This window comes from Syngnathoides biaculeatus, chromosome 7, assembly GCF_019802595.1.
Source record: "Syngnathoides biaculeatus isolate LvHL_M chromosome 7, ASM1980259v1, whole genome shotgun sequence".
Taxonomy (NCBI): Eukaryota; Metazoa; Chordata; class Actinopteri; order Syngnathiformes; family Syngnathidae; genus Syngnathoides; species Syngnathoides biaculeatus.
This window is the reverse complement of record NC_084646.1, coordinates 23111289-23138251: the sequence shown is the minus strand read 5'-3', so window position 1 is coordinate 23138251 and position 26963 is coordinate 23111289. Positions and strand designations below refer to the sequence as shown.

At 44.2% G+C, this 26963-nt stretch overlaps 1 protein-coding gene across 3 annotated transcripts in view; it reads left to right on the top strand.

The window, feature by feature from the left end:
- The window catches only part of LOC133503194 (rho guanine nucleotide exchange factor 18-like), an 81256-nt gene extending 55202 nt beyond the window's left edge, over positions 1 to 26054 (top strand). For all 3 annotated transcript variants that reach the window (XM_061824521.1, XM_061824522.1, XM_061824523.1), the window contains 5 exons: positions 4999 to 5280; positions 5356 to 5505; positions 22054 to 22405; positions 24011 to 24154; positions 25326 to 26054. In XM_061824521.1, the coding sequence (XP_061680505.1) occupies positions 4999 to 5280; positions 5356 to 5505; positions 22054 to 22405; positions 24011 to 24154; positions 25326 to 25600 (1203 nt within the window). In that variant the 3' untranslated portion in view covers positions 25601 to 26054. The remainder of the gene's footprint in view (positions 1 to 4998; positions 5281 to 5355; positions 5506 to 22053; positions 22406 to 24010; positions 24155 to 25325) is intronic.
- The last annotated feature ends 909 nt before the right edge of the window (positions 26055 to 26963 follow it).

The following is a 26963-nucleotide window of genomic DNA, read 5'->3' as shown; positions in this document are numbered from 1 at the left end:
TCAAATATCGATTATTGTATATTCCAGACTATAAGTCACTCCGGGGTTCAAATTGAACCAGCCAAAAAATGGATGATAAAGGACAAAATATATATGTCGTACCTGAGTATAAGTTGCATTTTGAGGGGAAATGTAATTTGATAAAACCTAACACAAAGAACAGACGTTTAATCTTGAAACGCAATTTAAAATGAAAATAGAATAGAGAACAGGCTGAATAGGTATTGCTAACATTGAATGATGCATAAACAACGAACTGAGAATGTGCCTGGTATGTTAACGTAGTTTAACAGTTATTCAGAATACTGAAGAACATGCATGAATACATAAATAACATTCTAACAAGCATAGCAAACCATCAGTGTCACTCCACATCAATCAATCCAATGAAATCTTCATCCTTGGTGTCACTTCTAAACTCCCCCAACTCCAGTGGGAGACCACGGGGCGGTTGCTCTACTACGTCGCTTTCGTCACACTGATCGTCAGTTGCAGTTACAACTAGCCTCTTCCAGCCTTTCTGAATGCTGACAAGAGGGTTTTGGTTGTCACCTATGCCCATACTTGGGAATCTATCCGATGATTTCTCAGAAAGTTGCACGGCACATTCACCCGGTTGCTGTGAAGCTGAAGCTGTAGCTGTGCTCTCCATCCATCATCCACTGCTCACACAGGTTACGCAAGACTGCCTTAAAGCTCACATTCATGGAGATATCAAATGGATGGAGTATTTTGGTTTAGCCTCCATGGATGATGACAATTATGGAGTTGAAAATATTTTATTTATTTTTCAACTGTGGCGTTGTGTGTTCGCATGCTATCCATCACAAGCAGAGCTTTTCGTGCTCTAAAGAACCCATCCGGATACTTTGTGTTGCTGCATATTTCGCTACTTGCAGCTTGTAATCTGCAGAATATGCTTTTATCTTCAGTGCAATTTTCGTTCAGTCCTTCTCAGTTGTTTTTATAAGTTACCGGTAATGTTGAAATGCAAAATTTTCAGAGGTGCAGACGTAGCAGATACAGATACACAGGACTAGATCCCCCTCTTGGGGTTGTCAGTGTGAAAATAATGTATAAGTGGCTCAGAAAATGGATGGATGCATAGATGGATATAATATCTTAGTCGTTTCACATATAAATTGCTCTGGAATATAAGTTGCACGTCCGGCCGAACTATGAAAAGAAACAGTGATTTATAGTCTGAAAACTATGGTAATAATGTTTTGTGCTCCCATGGGCTCACCACCCGTGAGAGGGGGCATAGGGGTCGGGTGCAATGTAAGCTGGGTGGTGGCCAAAGGCGGGGACCTTGGAGATCCGATCCCCGGCTACAGAAACTAGCTCTAGGGACATGGAATGTCACCTCTTTGGCAGGGAAGGAGCCCGAGTTGGTGCGTGAGGTCGAGAAGTTCCGACTAGATATAGTCGGACTCACCTCTATGCACCGCTTGGGCTCTGGCACCACTCTTCTTAAGATGGGTTGGACTCTGTTCCACTCTGGGATTGCCCACGGGGCGAGACGCCGAGTAGGTGTGGGTATATTTATTGCCCCCCGGATTGGGACCTGTACCTTGGGGTTTACCCTGGTGGATGAGAGGGTACCCTCCCTCTGCCTGCAGGTAGGGGGATGAGTCCTGACTGTTGTTTGTGCGTATGCACCAAATTGCAGTGCAGGGTACTAACCCTTTTTGGAGTCCTTAGAGGGAGTGCTGGAGAGCTAACCATCATTCTGGCGGGGGACTTCAATGCCCAATTGGGCAATGACATTGAGACCTGGAAAGGCGTGATTGGGAAGAATGGCCCCCCCGATCAGAACTCGAGTGGTGTTCTGTTACTGGATTTCTGTGCTCATCACGGATTGTCCATAACAAACACAATGTTCAGGCATAAGGGTGTTCACATATCCACCTGGCATCAGGACACCCTCGGTCGCAGTTCGATGGTTGACTTTGTGGTCGTGTCATCGGACTTGCGACCGCATGTCTTAAACATTCTGGTGAAGAGAGGGGCGGAGCTGTCAACTGATCACCACCTGGTGGTAAGTTGGCTCCGATGGTGGGGGAAGATGCCAGTCCGACGTGGCAGGCCCAAACCTATTGTGAGGGTCTGCTGGGAACGGCTGGCAGATTCCCCTGTCAGAAGGAATTTCAACTCCCACCTCCAAAAGAACTTTGCTCACGTCCTGGAGGAGGTGGGGGACATAGAGTCAGTGTGGACGATGTTCCGCGCCTCCATTGCTGAGGCAGCCGACTGGAGTTGTGGCTGTAAGGTGGTCGGTTTCTGTCGTGTCGGCAATCCACAAATACGTTGGTGGACACCAACAGTGAGGGATGCTGTCAAGATAAAGAAGGGGTCCTATCGGGCATTTTTGGCCTGTGGGACTCCCGACACAGCTTATAGGTATCGGCTGGCCAAGTGGAATGTCGCTTTGGTGGTCACTGAGGCAAAAACCTGGGCGCGGGAGGAGTTCGGTGAGGCCATGGAGAACGACTTCAGGACGGCTTTAAGGGAAATTCTGGTCCACCGTCCGGCGTCTCAGGAGGGGGAAGCAGTGCACCATCAACACTGTGTATAGTGGGACAAGGAGCTGCTGACCTCAACTCGGGATGTGTGAGTTGGTGTGGACAATACTTCGAAGACCTCAATTCCACCAACACTCCTTCCCTGAGTCTGGCTGCTCTGAGGCGGGCTCTTCTATCTCTGGGGTTGAGGTCACCGAGGTGGTTAAAAATCTCCTTGGCAGCAGGGCCCTAGGGGTGGATGAGATTCGCCTGGAGTTCCTAAAGCCTCTGGATGTTGTGGGGCTGTCCTGGTTGACACGCCTCTGCAACATCGCTTGGACATCGGGTACAGTGCCTCTGGATTGGCAGACTGGGCTGGTGGTCCCCCTTTTCAAGAAAGGTGACTGGAGGATGTGTTCCAACTATAGAGGGATCACACTCCTCAGCCTCTCTGGTAAGGTCTACTCTGGGGTACTGGAGAGGAGGGTCCGTCGAGAAGTTGAGCCTCGGATTCAGGAGGGGCAATGTGGTTTTCGTCATGGCAGTGAAACAGTGGAGCAGCCCTACACCCTTGGCAGGATCCTCGAGGGTGCATGGGAGTTCGCCCAACCAGTCTACATGTGTTTTGTGGATTTGAGAAGGCATTCGACCGTGTAGCTTTGGGAGTCCTGTGGGGAAGGGTCTTTGGGAGTATGGGGTACCTAACCCTGATATGAGCTGTTCAGTCCCTGTACGACCGCTGTAAGACTTTGGTCTGCATTGCTGGCAATTAGTTGGACTCGTTTCAGGTGAGAGTTGGATTCCGCCAAGGCTGTTCTTTGTCACCGATTTTGTTCATAACGTTTATGGACTGAATTTCTAGACACAGCCAAGGCGTAGAGGGTGTCCGGTTTGGTGGCCTCAGCATCACATCTCTGCTCTTTGCAGATGATGTGGTTCTGTTGGCTTCCTCAAGCCGTGATCTCCAGCTCTCACTGGAGCAAATAACTGCTGTGTGTCATGCGGCTGGGATGAGAATCAGCTCCTCCAAATCCGAGACTATAGTCCTCAGTCGGAAAAGGGTGGCGTGCCCTCTCCAGGTCGGGGATGAGATCCTTCCCCAAGTGGAGGAGTTCAAGTATCTTGGGGTCTTGTTCACGAGTGAGGGAAAAATGGGGCAGGAGATTGACAGGAAGCAGAACTGGAGGTGGCAGAAATGAAGATGTTGAGGTTCTCGCTCGGAGTGACCAGGTTGGATAGGATTAGAAATGAGCTCATTAGAGGGACAGCCAAAGTTAGATGTTTTGGAGACAAGATTCGAGAGAGCAGACTTCGATGGTTTTTACATGTTCAGAGGCGAGAGAGTGAGTATATTGGTAGAAAGATGCTGAGGATGGAGCTCCCAGGCAAAAGAGCGAGAGGAAGACCAAAGAGAAGGTTTATGGATGTGGTGAGGGAAGACATGAGAGCAGTTGGGGTTAGAGAGGAAGATGCAGGAGATAGGCTAAGATGGCAAAAGATGACACGCTGTGGCGACCCCTAACGGGACAAGCCGAAAGAAAAAGAAGAAGAAAAAGAGATTGACAGATAGATCGGTGCAGCATCTGCAGTGATGTGGACTTTGTATCGGTCCGTTGTGCTAAAGAAGGAGCTTAGTCGAAAGGCGAAGCTCTCCATTTACCAGTCAATCTACCTTCCGACCCTCACCTATGGGTATGAGCTGTTGGTTGTGACCAAAAGAACAAGATCCCGGATACAAGCAGCCGAAATGAGTTTCCTCCGCAGGGTGTCCGGGCTCTCCCTGAGAGATAGGGTGAGAAGCTTGGTCATGCAGGAGGGGCTCAGTGTCGAGCCGCGACTCCTCCACATTGAGAAAAGCCAGATGAGGTGGGTGGGCATCTGATTTGGGTGCCTCCAAACGCCTCCCTGGTGAGGTATTCTGGGCATGACCCACCGGAAAGAGACCCTGAGGACGACTTTTGACACGCTGGAGAGACTGTCTCTCACCTGGCTTGGGAATGCCTCGGGATCCCTCTGGGAGAGCTGGAAGAAGTGGCTGGGGAAATGGAAGTCTGGGTATCCCTGCTGAAGCTACTTCCCCCGTGACCTGACCCGGAAAAGCAGTAGATAATGGATGGATGAATGTGTTGTGCATTTACAGGAGACTGACTCAACATTAGTAGAATCAAATGTAATCCAATACTCAGGCACTAATATTGATCCATCTTTAATATTGTAATTGTACTTTGCGGTGTGTACAACGTTAAACAATACTGTTTAGTGCTACACATCTCCAAACTACAGCCACAAACTTTTAAACTAGGACTTCTCTAGTAGTGTAATTTGCATCTTATTAAGGCAAACATAGACAGCTCATGTATCGAATATCTGTCTATTGCAGGTGAATATGGTATTAACATTTCACGCTCCAAATAATTAGCAATTGTGTGTAACATTTCTATTTTGAATATTTTGTGAATCTATAGAATCAATTTTATTCTGTCTCCATGGTCAGGCTATCATATCACAGCAAGACAGTCAAATTGAGCTCCAGCGTGTCTCTCTGACGGAGCGTGCGTCTCTGCCTGGGCGCCACCGCGGGAACGTGCTCCTGGAACAGGAGAAGCAGCGTACACTGGCTCTGCAGAGAGAGGAGCTCGCCAGCTTCCACAAACTGCAGTCTCAGCATCGCCAGGAACGGCAGCGCTGGGAGAAGGAGCGAGGGAAGCACCGCCAACAAGTGGAGGCGACAGAGGCCAGGCTGCGGGAAAGGGAGGATGAATGTAGGCGGCTGGAGGTAAAGTGGTCAGACCTACCTGACAGTTGTAATGGTTGTGTGAGTTGGACCTTAACCATAAAAAAATGGGTACAGGAGCGGCTGGCTGAAGAGAGGGTGGAGCTGGAGAGGCAAAGGGAGATGTACCAACAGGACCTGGAGAGGCTAAGAGAGTCCACTCGAGCAGTGGAGAAAGAGAAGGAACGTCTGGAACACCAGAAGAAGATCAAGAGGAAAACTATTGAGGTGCAAACCAGGCCTACACCAAACGCAAAAAATGGTTTATTAGTTAGTAGGAAATGAATTTGGGAATTAAATCTTGGGAAATACCATCTTACTGCCGACTACTCATACTGCCACAGTTACAATTATTAGCTATTGTTAATAGTAAAAAATTGAAAACCATCCTTCAATCCAGTAATCTTCTACCGCTTATCCAAGGTTGGGTTATGGGGGCAGTAGCTTTAGCAGGGACATCCAGACTTCACTTTACCCAGCCACTTCATCCAGCTCTTCTGGGAGGATCCCGAGACATTCCCAGGCCAGCTGAGAGATGTAATATCTCCAGTGTGTCCTGGGTTGTCCCCGGGGTCTCTTTCCGGTAGGACGCGCCTGGAACATCACACCAGGGAGGCGTCAGAGTGGCATCCGAATCAGATGCCCCAGTCATCTCATCTTGCTCCTCTCAATTCGGAGGAGCAGCGGCTCTCCTCTGAGCCCATCCTGGATGACCGAGCTTCTCATCCTATCTCTCAAAGAAAGCGCAGACACTGTGGTATTTTGGTCATGACCTACAGTACGTGACCATAGGTGAGGGTAAGAACGTAGATCAACCGATAAATTGAGAGCTTCGCTTTTCGACTTAGCTCTTTCTTTATCACAACAAACCGATACAAAGTCCGCATCACTGCAGATGCTGCACCGATCCGCCTGTCAATCTTGCGTTCCATTTTTCTCTCACTCGTGAACAAAACCCCAAGATACTTGAACTCCTCCACATAGGGCAGGATCTCATACCTGACCTGGAGTGGGCATTCCACCCTTTTGCAATTGCCTCAAATTTGAAAGTGCTGATTCTCATCCCAGGCGTGTCACACTTGGCTACGAACCAATCCAGTGAGAGTTGGAGGTAACTGCTTGAAGAAGCCAACAGAACCATCATCTGCAAAAAGCAGAAATGCAGTACTGAGGCCACCAAACTGGATCCCCTCTATGCCTTGACTGCATCTAGGAATTCTGTCCATAAAATTAATGAACAGAATCGGTGACAAAGGGCAACCTTTGCGGAGTCGTATTCTCACCAGAAATGAGGCTGACTTACTTCCACCAATTTGGACCAAACTCCTCTGACACCGGTCTTTTACAGGAACCGAACAGCCCATGTCAGGGGGGTTCAGTACCCCATACTCCTGAAGCACCCCCCCATTCTCCCACAGACTCCTCGCGGGACATGGTCGAACGCCTTCTCCAAGTCTGTAAAACACATCCAGACTGCTTGTGCGAGCTCCCATGCACCCTTAAGAACCCTGCCGAGGGTCAAGAGCTGGTCCACTGTTCCACATCCAGGACGAGAACTACATTGCTTCTCCTGAATCTGAGGTTCTTTAGTAGCTCTGGGTGAATCCCATCCACAACCTGGGCCTTGCCACCTAGGTGCTTTTTAACCACCTTGGTGACCTCACATCAGAGATAGGAGAGCCCGCTTCAGAAAACCCCCACTCTGCTTACTCATGGGAAGACATGTTGGTGGAATTGAAAAGTTCTTCAAAGTATTCTCCCCGTCAACTCACAACGTCCCAAGTCAAGCGTATGCAAGTCAGAAAGGCACATCTGTGTTAAATCACCTGAAGATATGCACGGATTCGCGAGAATGATTGACAGCTCAATTCTGACCAACCAGTGAAGTTGCTTCGTTGTTTTGTTTTTTTTTTCCCACGGCGATTGTTTGTTCTTTGTTAATCCATTGCTCGTTTTTTTCTTCCAACTTGGGCCACCTTATTTTGTTTCCACGGAAATTCAGCTTGGTCTTCTCGACTTGTAAAAGCTCATTTTCCTACTTCAAGTGGAAGCAGACATGTTAGCCCAAACATCCACAATCCTTTCAGAAATTGTGGCGTAACTCGCTGCCTCTTTATAACGTTGTGTTCGCCATTTGTCATTAATTCATTGCTCGTGTTGTTCTCCCAACTTGGGCCACCTCACCTTGTAGGCTCCCAGTATAGCAGCAAGCTCTGAGTCCATTAGCTGTGCTTGTTTATTCACGGCGCCCGTTTGTTCTTTGTAAACATATCGTTTTGTTGGTACCATTTTTGGGGGACCTTAGCCAAATATATGTTGTTTAGCACAAAACACATACCGCATTATGTACCTTCTGGTGGGCGTGCCTTTACCGTCCTCTCCACACCCACATTTTCTCCTGTAACTTCCACATGCTGTCCCCTCACAGGTCCGCTTTTCCTTTATATAACTAGCATGTCAGCAGGAAATGCTTCCAGTTGGTTACAAATTTTGGACAACGAATCACGTATAAGGGGCTCCACATTATAAGGCACCCTGTCCGTTTTTGAGAAAATTCAAGACATTTAAGTGCCCCTTACAGCTGTGAAAATATGGTAGTTGATGATTAATTGATTTAATTTTTGCTGTTTTTATTACTCTGAAAGTGCGTGTGTGTTTGTGTGTCTGTGTATATAGATGTGTCATGTTCTTAACTGAAAGCTAATCTGATGCTCCCTGAACTGAGGTCTCCCAAAGTGAGCTGCTTTTCAAAGTTTGGCATATAATTTATTATTTTTTTCTTTTTTTTTAATTATCTGAATTTGATCATTTCAGGGGCTAAATGACTTACTACAATCATATATAATTTGTAAAAATATTTATCGCTAATTGGATTGTGTCTACATTTGTACTAACCGAAAGGGCAAACATAATGCACGGGATAATGGCAATAGTTAGAATTTAATCGTCTCAAGCGTCAAAATCTTCAGGCATCACAAAAACTAAAAAAAAATTGATCTTGAAGGGAACCCTCAATTTTTAGAAAACCTTTCAGAGTTTGCGTGTATGTGCGGGTGTCTGTGTGTAATACGTACATACACGTCAAACTCCTTCAGTTTGCAGTGCAGTCTGCACTACTCAGTGAAGCTTCTTGAGATCTTTCTCCATCGTCTCTGTGTTTCGACACTTCATCCCCCTTTGCTGCCTTGCAGAACTCCAATATGTGAGACTTTCTAGAGTAAAGTGATTTAAATTTTGAAGTTTCTTTACTTTGGATAACTGATGATAACTCTTCGTGCCATTACTGACCTCGAGAAACACTTACCCAAAAAGTGTGCCATGTGATTGTGAGACGGCGCGCTGATAGTTGTCCTGGATGGACCTGTGATGATTCAGCACCTTTTTAATTACAAGCTTTGACTCTTGACCGAAACAGCCATGCACACAAAAGTGCTATTTGTTTGTTTGTGAGATTATACTGTAAGATGAGACCTGAAGCTAGAGAGATACAAGGCCATGTCAGCACTTGGCGCCTCTGACATCACCCCCACACTATTTGTTTTCATTCAAGCTGTGTGTTTTGTACACACGCAGATCAGGATTTGAACTGTATATTGTTGGCGCTGCCGTGGGACTTTCTTGGCTGCGTTAATGGGAAATTTGGAAGTGGTTTGTCTCCCCCCTCCCGGCACACCCTCGCTTCATCAAAAACACATTAAACAAGCTTTTCATCGGCAGCGACCCCGGGATGTGTTCCAGGCTCCAGCCCAGCCTGATATCAGCAGCCATTTAATGCCTACCACCAAACATTAGGAGTCATCAACAAACCGTAGCGCTATAATTAGACCTCATAAAAAAGACACGCCTCTGCACATGTTTTTGTATCTCTGAAGTTGAACATATGCAGGGGTGAGGGAGGATGGAGCGAGTCGGAGCATGTGAAGACTTCAGAGGGAAATACTTTCATGCGTTATCTCAGCTGATCAGGGTTGTGCCTTTTGATTAGGAATGCTTTGGATACAGACTCAACCAATTGGCTCATACCCACCATTTGTAGATTGCACAATAGTTACTCTAACTGCTCTGCTTGAGCCTGAAAACTTTTCATTCCAGGTCATATAACCGTACGTACCTTAGAACTGAAGGAGACATTTGCGCAACAAGTGGCCTTATGAAAAATAATGGCTTACCTTTTTGAAAAAGTTCCAGTAGCGTGGACAACCTTATCAAAACAATCTCTGTTCAAACCTGCAAAAACCGCTGAAAGCATTATAATTAAGCTTTACACAATCAGGATTTTTGGGGGCAGTTACTGATCAGTGAGTTTAAAAAAAACAATAACCAATTACTTGTCCAATCACAAGATGGGGCATTGTGTCTATCTAAATAACTTGTTCATTTACTTAATTGTGAAGTGTATACTAAATATCTTCTGAATTATTCGCTTGCATGATTCGACAGAATGTTCAACAGAATAGAATGTTTACGTACACATGTGAGTGCCAGCACTAGCTTGCTAGGGTCCATAATGTTTTGTTGGCTTCTTTCGAGCCATACCCTATTAAAAGTATGTGAACATACCATGAGCAATGCTTGAACGAAAGGCCTCTCACGAGCACCAGGTACCACCAACATGCTTACCCCAATTTTATTCTTAAAATACACCCAATATCACCCCATTATCCATTGTTGTTGTCGTCGCCATGGAAATGAGTATATCTGATCCGGTGACAAAATCCTGTGATCGTAATAGAGTAAAACACAGTGGGACATCTCTTGTTTCTTGTCAGCTTGCAATTAAGGAACCCTTGGTCCAACAATACAAGTACAAATACAAACGTGAATATGGCACATGTATGCTCACATTTTATAGAGTACAATTGTCAAAAGTTGTAGCAATTTAACATGTTGATAAAGCTGCATTTAAAGAAAGGCTGCTGACCTTTAAAAGGTAGTACACGTCTTAAATCAAAACAAGTTACTTGTTACTTATAAATATTCCTAATTATAACTTAATCAACTGAAAACTTGATAGTAGATTGCCGTTTAAGGGAACAAAGCCTGAGTATTTTTTATGTATTTTTTTCATCTTAGATGTTTCATGATTCTACATTGCAATGTCAATGTTCAATATCTTAGAATTAAAAATAAGATTTTCTTAAAGGATGTACAGTGTTCCCCCCGATTGACTTACACCCCCGCGAATAACGAAAATCTGCAAATAATGGATTCAATATTAATATACCTTTGTGTGATCTGACCATATTTTTGCAAGATCGACTTAAAAGTATTAAATTTTCTCCAAAATGTACAGCATACCTTGTATTCACAATTGTTGTGAGAGTTGTCCAATAAAGTATCCATAAACACACTGGTTGCACTGTTAGCATGCACGCTAGCACAGGATTTAGCATGGATTTAAGGTACTGTATGATGACGCTCAAGATGCAGTGAGGAATAATTGCTTTTTACATCTGGAAGCAGAACAAGCTTACATTGCCCCACACACTGCCTGTGTAGGCAGGTGATTACTGACTATGTTGAACACACTCACGGTGTCACATCCAAACTAAAATTATCACACCACAGCAAACAGAATAGCATAACTAGCAATCTGCAGTTAGATTAGATCACGTGTGTCAAACATACGGCCCGCGGGCCGGATCCGGCCCGTCTGGTGGTTTGGTACGGCCCGGGGAAGAAAGCTGCATTGTATAAAAAAATATGAATTTTCTTTAAAATTTGTAGTTCTTGTATTATCCGCTAGGGGGCGCCGTGTTTTAGTACGTACAGACAACATGAAAGCAACCCTGCGGCAGAACTAGGACCACCTTGACCTGGTAAAATTGAACGTCTGTACAGCGTCTATTGGCGACAATTGCATTATCTACTTTTCCGTTTGCCTCGCACCCTCATCAGCAAAATGTCTTTGTCAAAAAGGAGAAAAGTAGACACAGTGTCGGACTTTTCAAGGAAAATGGACATGTTCTTATATGTTCACGGAGGTGAATGGGAAACCCGTGTGCCAGCAGCAAGTTTCGGTGCTTAAAGAATACAATATTCGGCGCCATTACGAAACTCAGCATGGTGAAAAATACAACAGTTTGCATGGAGAATTGAGAAAACAGAAGGTAAATGAAATGATGGCGCGTCTGAAGAAACAGCAATCTGTTTTCACCCGGAGTCGAGAAGCCAGTAATGCTGCGGCGAAAGCCAGCTACCTAATTGCGACCCAAATAGCAATGGCATCAAAGCCGTACAGTGATGGAGAGTTCATCAAAAACTGCTTGCTGACGGCTGCTGAAATTGTGTGTCCTGAGAAGCGACATGCTTTCGCCAATATAAGCTTGACAAGAAATACCGTGGCGTGATTTCGGAACTCTCTGCAGATTTGGACCACCAACTAAAACGCAAAGTGGGGTCATTTGTGGCATTTTCTGTTGCGATTGATGAGAGTACTGATATCACGGACGTCGCTCAACTGGCCATATTCATTCGTGGAGTTGACAAGACTTTGAATGTCACAGAGGAGTTTCTCGAGCTGGTGCCGATGATCGACAGCACAACAGCTGAGGACATTTTCAGCTCCGTCGTTGGAGCGCTGGACAGAGTCGGAGCGGACTGGTCACGCGCCGTAAGCCTGGCTACTGATGGTGCGCCGTCATTGATCGGTAAAAAGGCAGGTGTTGTGACAAAGTTCAGAGATAAAGTACAAGCCGCAAATGGGGGAGGTAATTTTTGGACATTTCATTGCTTTTTGCATCAGGAGGCATTATGCAGCAAATCGCTAAGAATGGATCACGTCATGGAGGTGGTTGTCCGAACTGTTAATTTCATCCGAGCCAGAGGTCTCAATCATCGTCAATTTGACAGCTTTCTCAGTGACTGTAACATTATCCACGGTGTGCCTTATCACACGAACGTACGATGGTTAAGCAGAAGTGCTGTGCTAAAGCGCTTCTTTGATTTACGTGATGAAATCGGACAATTCATGGAGAAAAAAGGTAAACCTGTTAAGGAATTACAGTGCCATCTGTGGCTGCAGGACCTTGCGTTTATGGTTGACATCACTGAGCACTTGAATATTCTTAACAAAATGTTGCAGGGACGCAAAAAAATCGTAACACAGTATTATGACAGCATACGTGCATTCAAGTTAAAGCTCGGGTTATGGGAGACGCAGGTGGCAAGCGGTGACCCTGCTCATTTTCCGTTTAAAAGATATGTGCGCAGCAAGCGTTAATTCTGACGTGAAACGGTACAAAGAGAAGATTTCAGGGCTGTTGATGGAGTTTGAGAAAAGATTTCAGGTTTTTAGCGAACTCGAAACAGATTTTGCAGTTTTTCGCTCACCATTCACAGTCAAAGCTTCTGATTTGCCCGTTGCCATGCAACTTGAAATCATTGATTTGCAGTGTGATGTAGAACTGAAGGACAGATTTGCCTCTGTAAGCTTGGACACATTTTACAAGTACCTCCTACCAGGCTATCCCGCATTGACAGCACTAGCTGCTAAAACATTGTCCATGTTTGGGACAACCTACCTTTGTGAGCAAGTTTTCTCACTAATGAACATTAATAAAACAAACCTGCGCTCAAAGCTCACACATAAGCATTTGAATGAGATTCTGAAATTGGCTGCTTCTCAGGACATGATGCCTCATATTGATGCACTTGTGCAGGATAAACAATGTCAAGTTTCAAGGGCAAATTCCAAGGAAGACGAATAATTGCTGTGAATGTTATTCATTTGTTCAAATTGCTTTCCAGATGTTGAAAAAGTGTTTTTAAGTTCCACAAGGCTGGTACTAAATGTTTTTGGAACATTGTTACTATTTCTGTGATCAGTTTTATGTACAACACACTTAAATATATGTTTAATTGTGTAAAAGTGTTGTTAAAATAGCACATACTTTATTTATGTTCTTATGTTATTCTCTTGTTCATAATATACTGTTCATAATGTTAATAAACATTTTGATAATTTACTCATTCTTTGCACTAATTATTAGTATTAGTGACTAATACAAAGGAAAAAAGTGGGCTTATTGTTAGTTCTATGTAATTTTGCAATGAGTTTACTGGTCCGACCCGCTTGATCTCAAATTAAGCTCTATTCGGCCCGCAGACCAAAGGGAGTTTGACACCCCTGGGTTACATACATGAAGACAACAGCTCAGCCCCTTGGGAGAAGTGTAAAATATTTGTTAGACAGACACAGTTGTATGTAGAGTGGGAGAAGTTAGTCTTGGGTGTTAAACATCTTCGTCCAAGTATCGCTGCATAACCATTTGCACTGCCTTATATGGGTCTGATAACACCTAGACTGATAGCTAGAAAATTGCTGATCTAAGTCCCCATTCTATGTCTTTGTCATTCATACTGAAAAGCAGCACAGGAAAAGTTGCCGATTTTAGCGGTAGATTGTGAGGGGCTCTAATAAGATTCATACCGCTCTGACATACAATATTTGTCAATCAAAATTCATTATCTTTTTAAAGGTAGATATGTTGAGACAGTTCTTTTATTGAAATACATTAGATTACACCGTGCATTATACTGGAACTAAGTGGGTATCGTTTCGTGTAAATTTGTTTACTATGAGCAATTTGTGACTTTTTGTCAGAGGCGTGGGGGGTGTTATTCCCATAAATGGACGATTTATGATTAACTAATTCATAACTGATATTTGCATTCAGCAGCCACCAATGGCAGTGAATTTCACAAGTGTTGGTATGAATCAGTACTGCGCATACATCTACAGTGTAGACAGTTTAATTCTTAAATATTCTCAGCTCCCACTCACATTGCCCATGGACACTCATTCTCAGGTGATACCTCTGATCACTCATTGCAGGTTAGCCACTTTCAATCCTACTCACGACCAGTCGATTCTGCAGTGTTAGCCGAGGTGCTCGCCATTCTCTATGATTTGGGAGTATCTGAGCGGTTTTCAGGATAAGAGGAACTGGGCTGTATAATTAGCTAGCACAAGTCTGTCATTAGCAGAACCCTCTGGAAGACCGCCAGTGCTAATTGTTTGTGTGCTGTCAGTCAGGGCTGTTTATGTTCCCCTGCTTCCTCGGTGTTTCCTGCCCTGGAAACCTGCCCCCTCTACTCCTCAGTGCCAGTCACCTTGTAGAGGGAACAATGGAAGGTCTATGTGCTAAGGCAAGCCAGTGTTCATGGAGGAAGACTAATGGAGGCAGAGAAGGAGGGAGCAGGGTCGAACAAGGGACTTTTGCCGACTTTTCCCACTGAGGGGCCTCTCTGTGCCTCACGGCTTCCCATCATGCTCAGCTGTGTGAGCTGGGCTCCAAACAGCAAGAGTCTATTGGGTTTTCCCTCCACGGCTTGTAAAAGACTCACCAAGTGTTCCCTATCTCCACAGGATGTATTTGCCATCATTGCTCATAATGTGGGCTGTGCACCGCATACAAAAAGCGAAAGTCTACATTGATACTGGTGTCGGTCTGACATTTTGGCTTCCTCACATCTGGCATTTATTTGGACTTTATTTTTTAATGCCAGTCATCTCCATGAGTTTATTTTTTTCATTATTTTTTTAAGAAACCAAAGACAATCTTTGTGAATTTTCTCCTGACTATAGTCTTGTGAAATAGATATCTACATTCATAATTATACAATTATAGCTAGTGACTTATTTACAGTACGTATTGGAGTGTCCAAGGGAGCTTCCCTTATTGAGTTGATTGTCAGTAATTGCTTCCTTTTCTTTCATCTTTTCATTCCATTTAATGTCTTACTCTTCCTCATGTTTTTTCTGGCTCTGCTTTAAATAACCCTGACTGGAATCAGTAAAGATGGAAATCGAAAAGCTGAAGACAAACCACAACAAAGGGACTGAATCTTCCATATGGAGACACTTTGATGATGATAATTTTACCCCCCAAATTTTTGCCTGTGGTTAATCAAACATGAATTATAGCTTGGATGCAATTGATACAAAAAAAAACATGAAACATCTTTTTTATATCATGCAGCACGCCATAAAGGGGCTTCAAGCTCTGTATAAAACTTAACATTTTGGAAAAAAAGTAGCCTATTTACTTCTAATCTCACAATAAACATAAATATTTAAATCAATATCCCCAAAACATGCAATGTAGGTTAATTGAAGACTTTAAATTGCCCATTGGTGTGATTGTGAGTAGTTGTTTATATGTGCCCTGCGATTGGCTGGCAGCCAGTACAGGGTGTACGTATGGAAGTAAATATGTGCCACTGGGATTTGAATTTGAAATGCCACAGAAAACAGGATTTCAATTTGAAATGTAAAGTGATTAAATTTTCAATAGTTGTATTTCAGTGTAACTTTACAATGTTAACAATTAAACTGGCTACAATTCGCTGTCTGAAATTCAACTCACTAAAATTCCATCCATCCATTGATTTTCTTTGCCACTTATCCTCATGAGGGTCACAGGGAGTGCTGAAGCCTATCCCAGTTGTCAATGGGCTGGAGGCGGGAGACACCCTGAAGTGGTTGCCAGCCAATCACAGGGCACATGGAGACAAACAGCCACACTCGCAGTCACACCTAGGGGCAATTTAGAGTGTCCAATTAATGTTGCATGTTTTTGGGATGTGGGAGGAAACCGGAGTGGCCGTAGAAACCCCAGGCAGGTCTGAAGTTCGCTGTCTGAAATTCCACCGGCTACAATTTGCTGTCTAAAATTCACCATCTGTGCCACCAGGCAGGGTTACTTCAGGTCAGAACCAAACACCCAGCCAATGGCAGTTATGCTTTCTTTGTCAGGTGATGTCACATACTAAGAAAGCGTAACTGGATTGGCTGGGTGTTTGGTTGTAACCTGAAGTAACCCTGCCTGGTGGGACAGAAGGTGAATTCCAGAATTCAAATTCTGTTTTATGTGGCATTTCAAATTCAAATCCTGGTGGCACATATTTACTTCCATATGTACCCCGCCTCCTGCCTGAAGGTTGTTGGGATTGGCTCCAGCACTCACTCATCACAGAAATTCCACCATATTGGCAGTGTTAGGGCACAGTTACTTGAGAAGTGGACAACCATGTTGTCTCAAAGACGAATATTGAATTGAATGGAGATAGAGCGCCACGTAGTGGACAAATGGCACAAGGACATCATTCTACCTGACTTTGACACTTCATAGCATTTGCTGTTTTATAATTAATTAAAGGTCAAGTGTCATGAAATTATTTTTAGTATGTTATTAATGAAAAAACGGCAGCCGGTATGAACCCAGCTGTTTTTTCACCACAAAACATGATTTTGACATATATGTCTTTTTGTAACTCCCGCCATGAAAATCCTTTCGAGGGATTTGTTTTCGAGAAGAAGCAAGAAGTGACGTACAGGGCAGTATTGCACTCGAGTGGTCTCATCTGTTTATACTAGTTTTACCTGCTGGAAGGTAGCTCGTTGTTCCTTCGTGTAAGCCAAAATGCCGGCTTTTTGCATTGCTGGATATTGCTCGAACACTTGGGAGGATGGATTCACTTTTCATACTTTTCCAAAAGATCCGGTTCGTCGTGAAAAATGGATTGCACTGGTGCAAAGGACGAGAGCTTCTTGGGTTCCAAATGACAGATGGGTGTGTCTACAGCTACTAAAAAAAAACAATAGTTAGGGGGTGGCGTAATCCGTATGGATGGGTGTTAAATCTGTCTGTGTGCATCGGAAGGCTTCCGTGTAGCATCCGCTGAAGGACGGCCGTCGCCGGCCTTGTCGGCAGGGGTGGCTCGTTGCGGCGCCGGGCCGCAGTGGCTCATCTCCGCCGCGGAAGTGGATCGGACGGGGAGGCGGTTTGGCCGTGGCATCATCGTCGCTTGTGGGCGGGCGGCATTGTTTTTATCGCCGCAGAGAAGTGGATTGGGCGGGGAGGTGGTTTGGCCGTGATCCACATATGATCTAAATATGGCTCGAAACGATCCTGTAATATTGCCCCGGTCACTTCACTCGATTGTGAGACAGGGTTCGCACACGGCCCCAAAAGTCCCCAAAAACCCCTAAATTTTCGAAGGTGCATTTAGGGGCTCCTGAAAGTCCTTAAAAAGCCGCGAAAACCAGTCAAGCCCCTAAAAAGGCCTTAAGTTAAAAAAAATCAAAGGGAGGACCTCTACCGCCAAAATTCTCCCTAAAAAAATGATCTTTTATTTTTAAAAAATACCGATCCGTCTGGCGTCCAAAACAGCCAGAAATTGTCAGCGGAAGTCACCGTGTTGATAACTTGTCCCCATCTTGTCGATATTCCATTGTTTGTTTCTGTGAGTAGGCATTTCACTTCGTCTTAGTTAGGACGTAGCGTAGTTCTTTTATCGATCCAACTTGTATCATGGTGAAGTGCATTTTTCAATATGCTTGGGTTGAAACTAAGGAGTTCGGGAGCTGGGTTCGTCGAGATCATAAAGATCGGCACATTTTTTACTGCCATCTCTGCAAGCAGAGTTACCAGCTTGAAAAGATGGGCGTCAAAGCGCTGGAGTCGCACTGGAAAAACAGGAGACATGCTGATTTGGCGAAGACTCTCTCATCTTCCGTTGGTATGAATCTGTTTCTAAAATATCAAGATAGTGAAGCATCAACTTCAGGCAGTGGTACTAGCAGTGCATGCGCACCTACAGTTGTCCAGTCATCGACTTCAACCAGCCGGAAGTGAGGCTTTATGAACGTAGTTCAATACACGAAGGCGGACTCGTTAAAGGCAGAGATCGTGTGGACTTTAAAAGTGATCAACTATTACAGTTACAAATCTTGTGAAAATAATTCGAAAGTGTTTGCAGTCATGTTCCCAGACAGTGAAATTGCTAAAAACTACCACTGTGGGGAAAGGAAGACTTCGTACCTGGCTACATTTGGCATCGCTGCCCACTTTTCATCTCTACTGCCTCAAAGCCAAAAAAGCCAGAATAGAGACTGACATATCTACGCTTATTGAGAAGGCTGACAGGCTGTGTGAGGAGGCAGAAGAAAAGAGGAATCTGAGGTTTATCACAGAGGCCAATGCACTCAGTGGCAGAGCAAAGGACAAGAGAGCCACTTTGGCACCTCTGCAGCAACAAATAGAGGAGGCACTGGGTAGGCTCAAGGAGCTCTAGAGTCGGGGTGCTGAGACAGACATCAGTAGAAGACATTTGTGTATATCGTTGCAATTGTAGTTAGAATGTGTTTTTCTGTAGACCGTTATGTGAAGACATTGACAATGGTCATGTCAATGAGAACTACCACAAGGGGCGACAAGTGATCACTGTCACAGGTACTGAGATACTGGAACATTTGATGAACCAAGAACGGTTGATAGCACCATTGGGTGAGTCTTTTTTCCTTACTCTTGATTTCCCACGATGGCCCTAAATTTTTCATGTCGGCCCTAAATTTTTCGTGTCAGTCCCTAAGAATGCCCCTAAAAAGCCCTTAAATTTTTTGGGTCAGACTTAGTATGAACCATGTGAGATGTTCTCTTCTTCGAAAAGAGCTTCCGTGACAGAAGGGGTGTGTTCCTCTCTCGTAGTAGGGGCCACAGCGTGTTTCCAATGGCGAATGTCCGGGGTGACATCACGGGCAGTAGATGCTGCCAATATGGCGACCACTTGGATGTCGAATCGTTTAGGCATTGAAGTGAATAATGTGATATGTATTTTTCATTACAATGTCTATTTTAGAATGTTTATAGGGATGACTCTTGGGCTTTAAGAATATGTCAGGGTTCAACTGCCAAAACACCAGTCGATTATGATTTGCTTTGAAAAGTGTTGAAATTATATTGATTGAGCCATAATTCCTACTATTAATACACTGAAAGCCCCTGTAGCTATACAATTTAGTTCAACCAAAATTTTCTGGAAAAATATACCCAAGAAATTGGAATTCCACTGCCATGCGTTGGAGACCACAGCTTAGTAATTAACTCCAGAAATGTTGGGCTTTTCTTTGAAATTGTTGTGATACTGCCGCGGAAAGGTACCGGTGATAAGGAGTAAAATGCTGATGACCATAGAACCGAAAATGGAACTTGGGCAATGTAGCATTGGAATCCATTTTTTTATGGGTGCTCATTGCATTACAGCAAAAGCAAAAGAAAAAAAATCACAGCTGGCAGTCTGTTTGTACATCCCGTTTTAGTTAACTGCATATTAATCGGAGAAAACGTTTATTAAGAAAGTGGTACTTGAAAAAAATGACTCTATAGTCATTAAATATTGTGTGTGGATCAGTTTAACTCTAAAGGTGACCATTTGATACTTCCATGATTTTCTATGGCAGTAACACATGGAGTAGTGGTTATCAGATCTGCCTCACTGTCCTGAGGTATGAAGTTCAAATCTTATCTCTGGCCTGACTAGAATTGAGTTGTTTTAGGTCACCCGGTTTAGGCTCCAGCTCACCTGCAATTCTAAGTAGTACCAGCGCTGTAGAAAATGGATGGAAGGATATTTCCTATATGGGTAAAATAGTTTTGACTATGACCAAAAAAAACATAGGAGGAGTTATCTATTGTCTATTTTTGAGAGAGGTCGTTTTGATCAGTGTAGATTAGATGATAAAGTTCTCATGTGTGGATCATCTTTCACTCTTGTAGTTCAGTATTCAATGCAGTATTTGTTCCATTCAACATTTACACGGTCCTTCTGTGTGTCAAAATAGCCTGTTTAGGCAGACACGCCTCTATGAACACCGGGACTATTAAGGGTGTTATGTTCTCTCATTTTAGAATGACTCTGTGTTTGTCTGTGTCGTCCTTGAGCATCTTAAGAACACATCAAAAGCTCAAGCAGTAAACTTAGCGAAGCGTGTGCTCAGCAGAAAGACCAGCATGTGGTTCTGATTCCATTTGTGGCCCATAAATACGCCTTCTGCGTTCCAGCTTGTGTTTCTCTAATGGCACAGAGCCACGCATACTCTTTACAATACACGTGTGTCATGTCTGCTTTCAAGCATCTCTGGTTCCTAACAGAACTTAACCACAGATGTGATATGGGGACAAAAGTATTGGGACAGCTTGCCTTTAGAGCTTATTGCCAAGGTGTGAGTGAAGACATGATGGTTAAAAGCAAAAGCTGTCTCAAGACCGTCACAAAGTACCCATCCGTCCATACATCCATCTTCTATCGCTTTTGCGGGTCAGGTCTCTGGGGCAGTCGCTTATGCCAGGATGCCCAGACTTCCCTTTCCCCAGCCACGTCCTCCAGCTCTTCCAGGGGGGCCCGAGGCATTCTTAGGCCAACCGAGAGACGTAGTCTCTCTTACGTGTCCTGGGTCATCCACGGGATCTCTTTCTGGTGAGATGTGCCCAGAACACCTCACAAGGGAGGCATCTGGATCCCGTGCCCCAGCCACCTCATTTGGAGGAGCAGCGGCTCGACAATGATGACTGAGCTTCTCACCCTATCTCTAAGGGAGAGCCCGGACACCCTGCGGATTGAAATTCATTTCGGCCGCTTGTATCAGGTGTCTTGTTCTTTCGGTCATGTCCCACATCTCGTGCCTATAGTTAAGGGTAGGAAGGCAGATTGACTGATAAATGGAGAGCTTCGCCTTTCGACTTAGCTCCTTCTTTAGCACAACGGACCGATACAAAGTCCACATCATAGCTGATGCTGCACCGATCCACCGGTCAATCTGCTCCATTCTTTCCTCACTCGTGAACAAAACCCCAAGATACTTGATCTCCTCCACGTGGGCAGGCTCTCATCCCCAACATGTAGAGGGCATGCAACCCTTTTCCAGCTGAGGATCATGGACTCACATTTGGAGATGCTGATTCTCATCCCAGCTGCTTCACACTCTGCTGCGAATCGCTCCAATGAGAGGTGGAAATAAAGGTTTGATGAAGCCAACAGAACCACATCAAAGAGATGCAATATTGAGGGCACCAAACCGGACCCCCTGTATGCCCTGGCTTTGTCTAGTAAAAGCATTGACAAAGGGCAGCCTTGGCGGAGTCCAACTCTTATCGGAAATGAGTCCGACTTACTGCTGGCAATGAAGACCATACCGGTTGTACAGGGACTGAACAGCTCGTATCAGGGGAGTTTGGGACCCCAAACTCGCTAAGTACCCCCCACAGGACTCCCTGAGGGACACGGTCGAATGCCTTCTCCAAGTCCACAAAACATGTTGACTGGTTTGGCAAACTCTCATGCAACCTCAAGCCCCCTGCCGAGGGTGCAGAGCTGGTCCACTGTTCCGTGGCTAGCCATTACAACTGTTATCAACAAAAAGTAGATAAGTCACTATTAGAGATCATGCAATTTAGTGCCCTTCTCCAGGAGGCCCAGTCCGTTGCAATGAACAAAAGATTTATTATTATTTAGAATGTTAGCAAGGCTCTATCTGGACAAAAGTATTTACTTTTACTATTCATCCAGAACAACATTTGGTAGTTCAAATGAACATTTGTCATTCAATGTCCTTCAAATATCAGTGTCATTTGAATTATGGTATAATTAGAACTCTTAACGGCTTTTATCTACACTGTATCATAAATAACTGGATAAGTTGCTTAAGTTGCTGTGGCATACAGTACACTGTGGTCATCTCCAACCATGCATTTGTGTCGAGATATACTCTTTTATTTGTGCACATTTAGATTTTTTTCTCGATGGATATAAGCCGTTTTGAGGTTCCAAACGGAACTAGTGTAAGAATCAGTTGGTTACATGGCACTAAGAAAACACACCCAGTTCACACTGTACTTCCGTTTTTCATTTGACAGTTTAGGATTTATGGCCTTGTGTTTTTCCATGCAAATAGTTGCTGTAATTAGTTACTTTAGTGCTGCGTTCAACTTGCAGGTGGCCCCTATGTCTGGCAGTCTAAATGGGGAGCTCCTCTTATCCTCTGGCCTCAGCAGTTCTACCAGCCTCAGTGACACATCCTTGCAGCCGAAGTCCCTGGTGCGTGGCAGCATGTCGGTGTCGCCATCTGACTACCCTGAGCGGCCCGAGGTGACGTTGCGGCGAGACGCCAGCTCCTCTACACTGCCGTTGAAGACGGAAGTGCCGTTGCATCTCTTCAGCACCACAAACCAGCAGCACAAATTGGTGGGAGTGCAACAGCAGATCCCCACCAAGCTGGCCGCCCTCAGCGGTGCCAAAGGCAAGGGAGTTAAGAGTGGAAAGGCCTCGCAGCGCACTGACAGCACTGGTAAGCAGCCAAACACCGTTTTTATGCAATCAACATGTGGCAAGGTGATCTGCAGGACATCTCCAGATAAGGAATTTGCCATGGGAACCTGCTTATGACAGCCAGAGTCTTTGGAAGGACATTAACATGCTCACTGATTTTGCTTTCCCAGAAGACCAGTGAAATAGGAGGTCCATTTTGGGTCATCTTCTTGGAATAAAAGTATGCAGCACAAATGAAGTGCACACGCATCTTAAGGACCTGACACAATGGGGAAAAAAATTTAAACCAAATCTATTCTATCTACATTATTTGATTACCAGCCACTGGGTCGAGTGCACCTGCACACTCTTGAGATACAGTGCAAAAACTGTCTGAAATTGTGATAGGAGTCATCAGTTACTTCAATTTTTATTTCAATTGTCAGTTTGCCAGTACAGGAATACTTCAACAATTTTTATTTCAGTTGTCAGAGTTTGCCAAAGATTGTTGTTTCTTCGCCAAGCTTCACAAGATGTGGCGAAAAAGATCATCACGATAATCGACTCTGTTTTTAGGCGGCAGTGATCAGCTTGTTTCTCAGTTCTGTGATTGATTTTTAGAAAAACAGCTGTACTGGTGTGGAACGCTGCTGAAAAGTTTATTTCAGGCTATTTATCAAAATGCCACTGCGATAGTCGAGACAGTGTGTTGTTTTTCAGCCTGTTGCTAAAAATGAGAACATAAAGAGCGCTTTTCATATTTGCTTTTGATCCAAAACCTGCAGATAAAAAGAGATGGGATTCTCTACTGTGGTATTACTGGAAAACCAATATGTGCGTGCCGCTGCTTGCTATTATAACGATTAAAAGATTGTAACAGATTTGTGAATTTTGAACCCAAAATGTGACAAAGTCTGCAGACAAATAGGGAGAGTACAGAGAAAAAGATCAAGAAAGCACTTGACATTGAAAAGCCATTTGGCATTTACACGGTAATCGTCAAAGACCTTGCACAATATTCTACTGATTGACAAAATCCACAGCCCAGTACAGACTATGCTGCGATCTGAAGTGGGAATTTTTTCTTAACCTTGACCTGAATGAGAACCCATTAAAATGTTTTTAATAAAACTTAGCAATCTTAATAACTTTTTACACCCAGAATATCTTCATCATGTTTTTGTTTTCTTCATCATTATTTTTTATCCTATCACAAAATGATGTCACATGAGCTAGATTAATACATCTCTTGTAACATTAGGTGCTCACAGCCTGTACTCAGTTATTTGATTTGTTATTCCATTACAGTTATTCTATCGGTACTGCTAGATGCTGGTTCTTGTATTACAGAATCCAGCCCTCAGTGTCATGTACTTTAGTTGTACACTGCAAAGTGCAACCTCAAGTTTTAGTACACTTTAATTCATTATTTCTATTCATTTTTTTTTCTTCCATTGAGTTGTGGGAGATAACCGGTGTCCGAGAGCGTAATCATTTTAAGTTGCATGTTAGAATCGCATAAGTTCTTTGAATTGGGTCAGCCCCATGCTTTATCAAATAATGGGAGAAACTAAGCTGCTCCAATTTAGTGTTGAGAATCCAATTTCACAATGAAACAACCCTCTAAATCTTTTCCCTTCCTTAGCCTCAGTGGACTTGAAGCAGATTCTCCCCCTGAAGCTGTCGGCGCGTGACGACAACGCCCTCAAATCCAAACGCTCCGTCAGCCCCCACCAGCAAGCACCGCTGTCTGCATCTCCTATGCCTCCTTCCCTCCTTCATCACGGAGGTACACACACACACACACACACACACACACACGCACCCACACACATACACTCACACTCCCTAACATGTAAGTGTAGCTGAATGAATTTTATACACTCATGCACCGACCCCACCCATCTTTGTTCTTCTCTCGGCCTCTCCCTGTGTAAACATCTATGGGTGTCATATTCTACACAGTGTTTCATTCCAATCCAGCATCCACATTTTAACACTTGAACAGTCTTACTGCATATGAAAGAGAGGGGGGGAAATTTAACAAATATATATATATATTTTTATCATATTCCTAAAGTGATGGAAGTTGAGTCAATTAATCAATGATGTCGTTATTATATTTTCAGCATAGTACCCTAATCTTTATTGCACCACACACCAGTTCCACACAAACACATATTTTGTTTAATCGCCATAGAAACAAACAAAAGCAAATGATTCAAAATACAAGTCATCATTATGAAGTTGTCATCCTTAGTGGGAGCCGTGCGCCCTTCAACACGTGGGCTGGTCTCACCTTGTGACACATAAAACAGGACATCGTAGCAAGGTTCCTAAAAATGAAGCATATTTATGTTTTGCTGTTTTTAATTTCTCCTGTGCTTTTATTGTACGTGAGGATGTACTTGTATATTTTGCAAGTGACCAGTGTCAGTTTTGTTCAAATATTAGCACACACCAGTCGTATGCTGTCACATCACATCTGTCCGTGAGGTAGAATGGTCCATGTTTTGATATGGATAAAGTTCTACTTATTACACAGCTGTTCCCCGCATAGTTGGCATAATATTTTGGCTCGGAAGGCCGAGCTTCACGTTGCGCCTCAGCCCTCCTTCCTTGCAATCGCTGAGGCTAACCACGATTCTCATCCACAATCATCTTATTTCCATACTTGCTGATCCACCCAGACATACGAAGACTTTGTGGACTTGTTGTCCGGAGCTTCCTCTGCTCCAAAGAGTGTTGTAGTCCGGCAACGGCGGCTGATAGACAGACAAGTCGGAACTCTTAATTAAATTAGCTGATTGGAAGACAAGATGCCCAAAACATGATTAGCTTAGTTGACTACAAGGTTCAAAGGTAAATGTTCAAAGGTCACAGTACCAATGTAAACTAATCACTTCAAGCCCACTATTAAACTAACTCTAATTGTTACCTATGTCAAATCAAACCATCAGATCATCAGCAAAGTCCTTTGGACACTTCTGGACCCGATTTCCAATCCACCATTGTAAACGTCACCTACCCGGCGGCGATCCACAAGCCCCCCATAGCCCCAGCCCCGGCCCACATGCAGAACACCACGTCGGTCCAGTTCCCGCCCCAGGTACACTCGCAAGGCTTCAGCCCGAACCCCCACGTGCACGCGCAGGGCTTCAGCCACAGCGGGCCCCTCACCCCGCCCTACAACAACAACACAGAAGACCTCAAGGAAGACGTCATCTTCTTTTAAACTCAGCGGAAACTGAGACTATGCTGTGAAACACGGTGGTCTTCACTTTGCTTGTAGCTCATTTCAAAAACCCAAACTAAAGCACCACAAGCTTCATTAAATGGACGGAAACTGATCCAAAGATGGCAGCCGGTGACGTGAAGACGAGACTGTCAGGTGCTAAAGTGTGGAAGAAGGGAGGTACCAAGGCCCGAGTGTGCGTGGTTCTCGGCAGGAAGTCCCAAGCGATGGAACCATGTCTGCTTGTGATGGTTCATTTGCACAGTGTAAATAATCCATTCCGGACTCTTGAATGAGCCTTTACTTAATTATGCTTTCTTAGAACATTTGATTTGCAAACAAGTGCTGTTTTCCATCTTGGACAAGCCAGGAAATGAGCTAGCCACTTCATGTCAGACATCACACCTTGACTCATTTGCAATTATTGCCTTAAAATCCGCTTTTCGTCCCCTATCCATCCAATTTTTTTTTGTATGTACTGATGTGTTAATTCGGTATCAGCTGACGTAGGGAGTGTGAGAGGCGTGGTCCATCCTGGACTGAAAACCTGCCAATCAATTTTCGGGGTGAAATTAATTGGAAGTGTTTCAAAAGAGCTAGACATCTGAATTGACATTTAATCATAATATGATTTTGGTGTATTTTTGCCCTCCCGCTTTAAGGAAATCCACTTCCCTATCCTTTCATTCCGTCTTGCTGAGTCTCACAGGACAAAGCCTGAAGCTGTTTGAACACATTCCTTACTTCCTCCCACTACCACACATCTTCTCTGAGCTGCAGTCGCGCAGGGGAGTTCGTGTCTTGGCCCGCTGATCATTTTTCTTTCAGAATAAGGGTCACGTCTATATCTTATTTGGGATATACGTATGTTGGAACATGACACTTTTATTTCAGGGCTAAAGGTACCAACAGCTACAGCGTGTGTTTGTGATTGATTGCTGTTGATGTGTCATACAATGTCCCCGTGCAGAAAGCTGATGTCAGTCCTGAATCCGACTGAAGAAACATGGAGATGTCCATCCCATGACATCCATTAACTTAAGTGGTGAATCCTTTCAAAAACATGTGTGTATATTGTGTAGAGGTGTGTACATTCTGTAATGTCTTTTGTGCTAATTCTTACATTAGGTCCAGACTTTATTAGATCAAGAGTGAATAGGCAGTCAGACAAGCCACATTCACTCAGTTGTTTGAAAAACCCTTTTAATCTCGTCTGTATTCATGTATCATTGAAGTTGAGGTGCACTGGCCGCCATTTTCCTCCTATTGCTCACGAGTGATGTCGCTAAGAGGATGTGGCAAAAATCCACTTGTTTCATTCAACCAAAGAGAAGCTCACACTGACTCTCACATGCTGCAAGAA